General features: G+C 41.2%; 1 protein-coding gene across 1 annotated transcript in view; it reads left to right on the forward strand.

The window, feature by feature from the left end:
• ZNF852 (zinc finger protein 852) overlaps positions 1-7,784 on the forward strand; it is a 12,166-nt gene extending 4,382 nt beyond the window's left edge. Inside the window, exons 2-4 of the mRNA XM_011981131.1 lie at positions 3,703-3,773; positions 4,074-4,200; positions 6,118-7,784. Coding sequence (XP_011836521.1) covers positions 3,759-3,773; positions 4,074-4,200; positions 6,118-7,568 — 1,593 coding nt within the window. The 5' untranslated portion in view covers positions 3,703-3,758 and the 3' untranslated portion in view covers positions 7,569-7,784. The remainder of the gene's footprint in view (positions 1-3,702; positions 3,774-4,073; positions 4,201-6,117) is intronic.
• The last annotated feature ends 1,151 nt before the right edge of the window (positions 7,785-8,935 follow it).

Below are 8,935 nucleotides of genomic sequence, written 5' to 3' on the forward strand. Positions count from 1 at the left end.
TGCACTCCAGCCTCCGCGACAGAGCAAGATTCCGTCTCCATAGAAACAAAAAAACAAACCTTACATATGTGTATAAGCCTGTGACAGGATTCTGTACTTTTCCTTTTATCTACAGTTTGCATATTTCTTCAGTAATACGTGCTGTGTTAAGTACTACAGCTTCATATTAAACCTTATCGTCTGGTAGAACAAAACTTTCCACATCTAAAAAGTTTTCTTGACTATTATTTTACTCATTCATTTGAATTTTAGAATATGCTTATCAAGCCCTAAGAAAAATTACATTGTGATTGGCTGGGATTTTGTTGACTTTGCATGTTAATTTAGAAAAAACGGACATCTTGAAGGAGTGTTTTCCCACACAAAATGTATTTATATCTGTTATGTGTTTTGGCAGAGTTTTCTATTTCTCCACTAAGGTCTTGTACATTTTTTATTGGCTGTATTTCTGAGTACTTTATATTTTTGTTGCTATTGTATTAATTCATTTCTGATTGGTTGCTATTGTGTTGGAAAGTTATTGAGTATATGTTGATTATATATTCAACCTCCTGAATGTCCTATCATGTTCTAACTGTTTTTTTGGTTCATTCTGTGTAATTTTTTAGGTGATGTTTCATATCATTCATGAGTATATTTGCTTTGCATCTTTCTTGTCTGTTTTCTGCATATTTTTTCTTGTCTAATTGCATTGTCTAGGATTACATTGTTTGTTCCTATTTTTAATTGCAAAGCATTTTGTGTCTTTACCATTTAGTGTCACGTCTGTTGGAGATTTCTTTTGTCTATTCTGCATATCAGTTTAAGGATGTCTCTATTCCTGGATTGTTAAGAGTGTGCACAAAAAGAAGATATAGTTACTTAATTTTAAGAGAATGCCAATACTGTAAATAACTTTATGCCAATAAATGTGAAAAGCTAGATGAATACTTGGATTGTTTCTTCCTTCTTACTATTATGTATAATGCTGCTATGAACATTTGTGTATGAGTTTTTATATGGACATTTATTTTATCTTGGGTATATATATAGGAGTAGAATTGATAGGTCAATTAGTAAATGTATGTTTAACTTCATGAGGAACTGTCAGACTGTTTTCATAAGTGTGTGCATCAATTTACATTTCCACCAGCAGTGGATAAAGTTTCAGTATCTCCACATTCTCACTGATTTTTTATTTATATTTCTGAGACAGAGTCTTGCTCTGTCCCCTAGGCTGGAGTGCAGTGGGGTGATCTTGGCTTACTGTAGCCTTGACCTTACAGGCCCAGGCGATCTTCTTACCTCAACCTCCTGGGTAGCTGGGACCACAAGGTGCATGCCACCAGGCCCAGCTAATCTTTTGTATTTTTTGTAGAGATAGGATTTTGCCATGTTGCCTAGGCTGGTCTTGAATTCCTGGACTCAAGCAATCCCCTCACCTTGGCCTCCCATGATTGCTTATTATTGGATTTTTGTTCTAGCCACCTTACTGGGTATGAAGTACTATCTTATTGTTCTGTTAATCTGCATTCCCTGATGACTATCCTGTGTACTTATTAGACATGTTAATATTTTCTTTGGAGAAATGTCAATTCAGACCCTTTGGCCATTTTTATTTTTGAGATGGAGTCTCATTCTGTCACCCAGGCTGGAGTTTAGTGATGCAATCTCAGCTCACCGCAACCTCTGCCTCCTAGATTCAAGTGATTTTACTGCCTCAGCCTCCCGAGTAGCTGGGATTACAGGTGCCTGCCACCATGCCCGGCTAATTTTTGTATTTTTAGTAGAGACGAGGTTTCGCCATGTTGGCCAGGCTGGTCTCAAACTCCTGACCTCAGGTGATCTACCTGCCTCGGCCTCCTAAAGTGCTGGGATTATAGGCATAATCCACTGTGCCCTGGCCCTATTTTAAAATTTGTTGTTTTTTTCTTTTTATTATTGAGTTGTAATATATAAAGAATATAAACATATATTCTGTGTATATAAAGAATATAAATATATAAATATATTTATATATTAAAGAACATAAATATATTCTTTATATATTCTAGATACAAGTCTTTATCAGATACATGATTAGCCAGTGTTTTCTTCCAGTCTGTGGATGGCTTTTCACTTTCACTTTCTTCTTATAGTCTTTTGTGTACAAGAGGTTTTCCTTTTGGTAAAGTCCAATTTATTTATTTTTTCCTTGTTTTCATATGATTTTTGTGTGCATGTGGCAAGAATCCATTGAATGTCACAAAGACTTATACCTAGGTTTCTTATAAGAGTTTTAGAGTTTTAGTTTAGATTTTTTTTTTTTTTTTTTGACATAGATCACTCTGTTGCCCAGGCTGGAGTTCAATGGCACGATCTTGGCTCACTGCAATCTCTACCTCCCATGTTCAAGCAATTCTCCTGCTTCAGCTTCCTGAGTAACTGGGATTACAAGGGCCCACCACCATGCTCAGCTAATTTTTTCTATTTTTAATAGAGATAGGGTTTTGCCATGTTGGCCAGGCTGGTCTTGAACTCCTGACCACAGGTGATTGACCTGCTTCGGCCTCCCAAAGTGCTGGGATTACAGGCTTGAGCCACTGCGCCTGGCAAGGTTTAGTTCCTATATGTAGGTATTTGATCTTTTAGAAGTTATTTTTATAGATGGAGTGAGGTAGAGCACCATCTTCATTATTTTGCAGGTGCATATCCACTTGTCTCAGCACCATTTGTTGAAAGGATCATTCTTTCCACTTTGAATGATCTTGGCACCATTGTTGTAAAATAATGACTAGAGATGTATGAGTTTATTTCTGGACTCTTAATTCTAATCCATTGAACTGTATGTCTATTCTTATGCCAGGAAGCAATACAGTGAAGACTGTTGTTCTGTAGGAAGTTTTGAAATTGAGAAGTTTGAGTCCTTCAACTTATTCCTCTTTTTCAAGAAGAATTGTGATTGTATGGGTCTCTTCAGTTTCCACATAATTTTAGAATTGGCTTTCGACTTCTAAAAAGATGCCCCCTGGGAATCTGATAGGGATTGTGTAGAACCTGTAGATGAGTTTTGGGAATATCAATGGGACTTGTGTTTGAAGAAAAGAGAGGAATTAAAATGTTTTGGCCAGTGCGTGAATTCATTGACACAACTTGGGAAATCCAGAGAGGAAGGCAGTAAGAACATGCATGTTAGACATTGAACTTAAGGTGTTGCAGGACCCCCAAGTGAAATGTCCCATAGGCAACAGGAGGCATGTGGTAGGGGTCTAGGAGGGAAAGAAGAACTGTGAGAGTGGTATTAAAGCAATGAGAGTTGGTCAGATTGCTGACGGAAAGAACAAGGAAGCACTGGGCCCTGAGTTTTAAGGGGTCTATAATGAGAGGGCAGGAGCAGGAAGAGGAACCAGGGCATGAGGAACCACAACTGTGAGGGGAAAATCAGGGCTGGCTGGTGCTAGGGAAGCCATGGGAGAGAGAGTGTGGCCAGAATAGCTTCCTTGAAAAAGGTTGATGAGAGTGAGGGCTCGGAGGAACACCCAGTTCTCAGCTTGATACGGGACCTTGTACTGTGCCCTCCAGGGAAAATTCACAGCACTCTTGGGATAATGCCTTATGGAAGAGGTTAAGAGTCAGTGTGTGTGGAGGTGCCTGGGTTCTCTTGAATCCACTTATTGGGAATATAGATCTTATGGGAGCCGGAAGCAGGGCTTGTCCCACTCATAGCTTTCTTTCCTCCCTCAGCTCAATGTGCTTCTCCAGTTCCTACCCTTCCTCAAGTGGGGAACTCAGGACTTCGGATGGTCAGGCCCCAGGTGAGCTTGGTTCTTTGTGTTTTTACCACATCCCCATTAGTCTGGTCCAGGAATGGCTAGAGGTCTCACCCCCAGGACTCTGCCCCATCTAGACTGTTCCTGTGGCTCTCCTGCCTCACTGCTTCCCATGGAGGTAATGGACTCTATCTTGCCCTGGACTTGTCGTTTTTGAGGTGTCATCTCAGCTCCTCTCTCCCACACTTTTGCCCACGAAGAGCCCATACCCTGTGCCCTCTGTACCCCTGATGACTGCCTTTCAGGCTGTTAATGTTCCTGAGCGATTGGAGCTTGTCATTCCAGGATACTGTGGCATATGAGGACCTGTGTGTGGACTATACTCAGAAGAAATGGAAATGTCCTGCACTCAGTCAGAGAGCCCTGCAGTGGAACATGATACCGGAAAATGACCATAGCATGGCCTCCTTGGGTAATAGATTCTGTTTCCTAGTCACTTAGAGTCTGCATGCTGCACATTGTCTTTTCTATATTCCTTGTCTCTTTAAACTTTTTATTATGAAAATTTCCAAACACAGATAAACTAGAGTGAATAATATAAGAGCTGGTGTCTGTGAAGCTGCCTGGGTCCTCTTGAATAGGGACCCTCTGCACCCTTCCCTCAGCTTGAACAATGATCAGCATCCTCTTTACCTCATTATTGATTGACATAAGGTGATTTAGGTAGGGTTTTTTGAGTTGTAAGGAATAGAGAGCCACTCAAGTTATTGTAAGTAAGGAGCTGTGAGTCATAGGCTTAAAGGAATGAGAACCCAGAAGAAACTGATCAGCCAGACCAGACTGTGGGAAGCAGGGCCTTGACTCAGGGCAGCCTGGGAGCCTGAGCAGCAAAAGCAAATACATGTTGATGCCTGTGTTCCAGTGTGAATGTAATACAGCTGCTCTCAGTGTATCTGTTTTCTCTCTGCTTGTCCTCCTCCTGCTGCCCGTTTTCTTCACTGTGAATCTTTTGTCCTTTTCATAGCTCTTTCCTAATTGTACTTCCTGTTACCTTATATTTGTTGCTTGCTATGTCTCCTAATGGCTTGACTTCTCTCCATGTGTCACTTCAGATTCCACTGCCACTCATAATTTTGCCCTACTTTCAGTTCCAAATTTCCTTAGAGACAGATTCCTTTTGCTATAGCCATTACCCATCACCTCAGTTGGGCAGAGCTTTGGCCCAGGCCATGGCAGAGGCTGAAGACCAACCTACAGATAAGCTGCCCTTGGATCTAGTACCTGGTTCTGGTCCATTCACTTGCGGTCCATCATGGGATGTTCAGGGTCACTTGCCACAAAGCATGGTTGCCTAAGTGTTCCTCTCTGCAAAGACTGGGGCAGTGCAGTTTCCTGGGAGGGCTTCTTGGCAGGGCAGGTGCTGTGATTGATTCGTATAGGGCAGTAGCCAACTCTGGAAAGGGTGGGCTTAGGAATCACTCACCCAGACATCTTAAACTTTTCATAGGCTAACTGGCACGATGGCTGTGGCCCCAATTCAGATGTGATTGAAAGGAACCCACATTTTGGTGTTTTTCCTTGGCCATGATTGCTCTGCCTTCTCCCAGATTTTGTATTCAGAATTTCAAAAGGCAAATATTTACCTGTTCAGTTCCTTTATATTCTAGAGAATCAAAGAAATTTTAATTTATATTTCAAATGATTGATATCCCTGTTATCTTTTCTGGGAGTACACAACTGGCTCCTACCAGGCCAATGCTCTGAGGGCCAGTGGCATCCCCACTTTTGGAAATCTGCTGTCTCCTTCAATACTGCCGTCCAGCTTTTCTTAACCGATAGCTTCTCCGAATCTCATTACTGTCCTGTCATACAACATCTTTCCTTTTGTACGCTTTCCTAATCATACCCTCATAGTAGAAATTTCTCAACTCATTCCCATCTTTTCCTTGTCTCTTTCTTATACTTGACTTGAGGTATTTGCCAGCCTTCCCTCTCCCAACATCTTTTCTGAGAACCATGGAACCATATAATGTCATGGCTGGAAGGGAACTCAAAGTTTACCATTTTGCTAAAGAGACATGACATGAGAGTGACTTATATAAGATCACAGCATGCTTTGCAATCCAGTCCCTTGCTTTCCAATGGCCTTTCTGACTTGGCTGTGCTGGCTCGATATCTTTTTTCCACCCTCCTCCACTGACCAGCTTCTTCTTCCTTGTTTTTCCATCCCTAAGATACAATTGAGCATTTTGCTCTTGTTTTTAATGTGTCATCTCATTTCTTAACCACAATGTGACTTTTTTTCAGGTATGTTAGCTCTTTATGATTCTGTTTCTTTAACAGGAAAAGAAATGAGTAAAAGTTGTCGTCTTCTTTCTTTTGGCAGCAGGTAGGAACATGATGGAGAGTTCGGAGTTGATTCCGAAGCAGGAAATTTTTAAAGGATCAGAGTCATCTAATAGCACATCAGGGGGACTCTTTGGGGTGGTTCCTGGGGCAGCAGAGATTGGAGATGTTTGTGAAGATACCTTCAAGGAGTTAGAAGGACATACCACAAATGAAGAAGGGAGCAGACTAGAAAGTGATTTCTTGGAAATAACAGATGAAGATAAGAAAAAATGCACAAAAGACAGATATGAGGAATATAAGGAAGTTGGGGAACATCCACATCTGTCTTCCAGTCCTGCTGAACATGAAGGAGTTTTAAAGGGACAGAAATCCTATCGATGTGATGAATGTGGCAAAGCTTTTTGTTGGAGTTCTCACCTTATTGGCCATCAGAGAATCCACACTGGAGAGAAACCCTATGAGTGTAATGAGTGTGGGAAGACCTTCAGGCAAACCTCCCAGCTCATTGTTCATCTCAGAACCCACACAGGGGAAAAACCCTATGAATGCAGTGAGTGTGGAAAGGCGTATAGGCACAGCTCCCATCTCATTCAACATCAGAGACTTCATAATGGGGAGAAACCCTATAAATGTAATGAATGTGCAAAAGCTTTTAATCAGAGCTCCAAACTCTTCGACCACCAGAGAACCCACACTGGGGAGAAACCTTATGAATGTAAGGAGTGTGGGGCAGCCTTTAGTCGCAGTAAAAATCTTGTTCGACATCAGGTTCTGCACACTGGTAAGAAACCTTATAAGTGTGATGAATGTGGGAGAGCTTTCTGTTCCAATAGAAATCTCATTGACCATCAGAGAACCCACACTGGGGAGAAGCCTTATAAATGTAATGAATGTAGCAAAGCCTTCAGTCGGAGTAAATGTCTTATTCGACATCAGAGCCTCCACACTGGGGAAAAGCCATACAAATGTAGTGAATGTGGGAAAGCCTTCAATCAGATCTCTCAACTCGTTGAGCATGAGCGAATTCATACTGGAGAAAAACCTTTTGAATGTAGCGAGTGTGGTAAGGCATTCGGTCTGAGTAAATGTCTTATTCGGCACCAGAGACTTCACACAGGTGAGAAGCCCTATAAATGCAATGAGTGTGGAAAATCCTTCAATCAAAACTCATACCTCATTATACACCAGAGAGTTCACACTGGTGAGAAACCCTATGAATGTCATGAGTGTGGGAAGGGCTTCAGTTATAATTCTAGTCTTATGGTACATCAGAGAACCCATACTGGGGAAAAACCCTATAAATGCAATAGTTGTGAGAAAGCCTTTAGTGACAGCTCACAGCTTACTGTGCACCAGAGAGTCCACACTGGAGAGAAACCTTATGAATGTATTGAGTGTGGGAAAGCCTTTAGTCAGCGTTCCACTTTTAATCACCACCAGCGAACTCACACTAGAGAGAAGCCCTCAGGTCTGGCTTGGTCATCATCTTAAGGCGTGGTTCTCTGAGACAGAGAGCAAAGACCTTTGAGTTAAGCTTTCTTTATAAGAAGGATGTTGATCATGGTCTCCTTGGAGACCGCTAATCACAGTGGGGACCATACCCTACTTGCTTTTCCTTGGGTCACTAAGGTGGGAGAGTAGGTGCAAGTTAGTCTGATCCTTACTTAGTATTAGGAAATTAGGGATTACATCTGTCATTAACTTGTAGGTTTCCTTCCTTCTCTTAAAAAACTATTTAAAAAATCTGTCTTGTTAGTATGCATTCCATAATCAGATTCTGCATTTGAAGAACAGCAGTTGTATTATCTTTATTCTATTGCAGTTCCTCCACTGGACCATTTATGTAAAGTCACTTTTAAAGTCATTCTACAAGATTGTTCTTCCCTGCTCCTTGGTTATCTCCTTCCACAGCTATTTTTAAAATTTGTACTGTAAGCTACATCCTCTCATCATTTTTGTGTTTTCTAGCTAGAAAACTTTTTCTTCCTGTTTACTAATCACTTCCTTCACAATGTTCAAGATTTATGCCATCTCTGAAAGACTTTCTTCTTCAAATAGTTGTTTGTTTAGTTTATACTTCTCAATAGAAGTATAAAGTATAAATATATAATTTGGCCTTAATGCTTTAAATTAGCTGGTGCTATGATGTATAACTGTTAAATGTTTTTGTAAATTGTTCTCAATTTACAATGTGATATGTGTATCACATATATACAGAGTATACACATATATAGTTGTGTATGTGTATACTTTCTTTTTTTGTTTTTTTTTGAGACAGAGTCTCAGTCTTGCTCTTGTTGCCCAGGCTGGAGTGCAGTGGTGCAATCTTGGCTCACCACAACCTCTGCTTCTTGGGTTCAAGCGGTTCTTCTGCCTCAGCCTCCCGAGTAGCTGGGATTACAGGCATGCACCACCATGCATGGCTAATTTTTTTTTTTGTATTTTTAGTAGAGATGAGGCTTCTCTCTGTTGGTCAGGCTGGTCTGAAACTCCCAACCTCGGGTGATCTGCCCATCTCGGCCTCCCAATGTGCTGGGATTACAGCTGTGAGCCACGGCACCCAGCTGCATATGTGTATACTTTCATACCAGCTTGTAAGCTTCTGAGATCAGGTATGGTATCTATTTATTTTAGTATATACATAATAGTTTGAGTATGCTAGTTCTTAAGTTTTAAAATTCAAATTGAGCCATCATTAACATGGGCACAGGCTCCCCTCTCCCCATCACATCCACTGCACTAGAAGCTTCTAAAGAAGGAAGTAGGCTGGGTGCAGTGGCTCACGCCTGTAATCCCAGCACTTTGGGAGGCCGAGGCGGGCAGATCACGAGGTCAGGAGATCGAGACCATCCTGGCTA

The sequence above is a fragment of the Mandrillus leucophaeus genome, unplaced genomic scaffold (assembly GCF_000951045.1).
Source record: "Mandrillus leucophaeus isolate KB7577 unplaced genomic scaffold, Mleu.le_1.0 Scaffold22, whole genome shotgun sequence".
NCBI lineage: Eukaryota > Metazoa > Chordata > Mammalia > Primates > Cercopithecidae > Mandrillus > Mandrillus leucophaeus.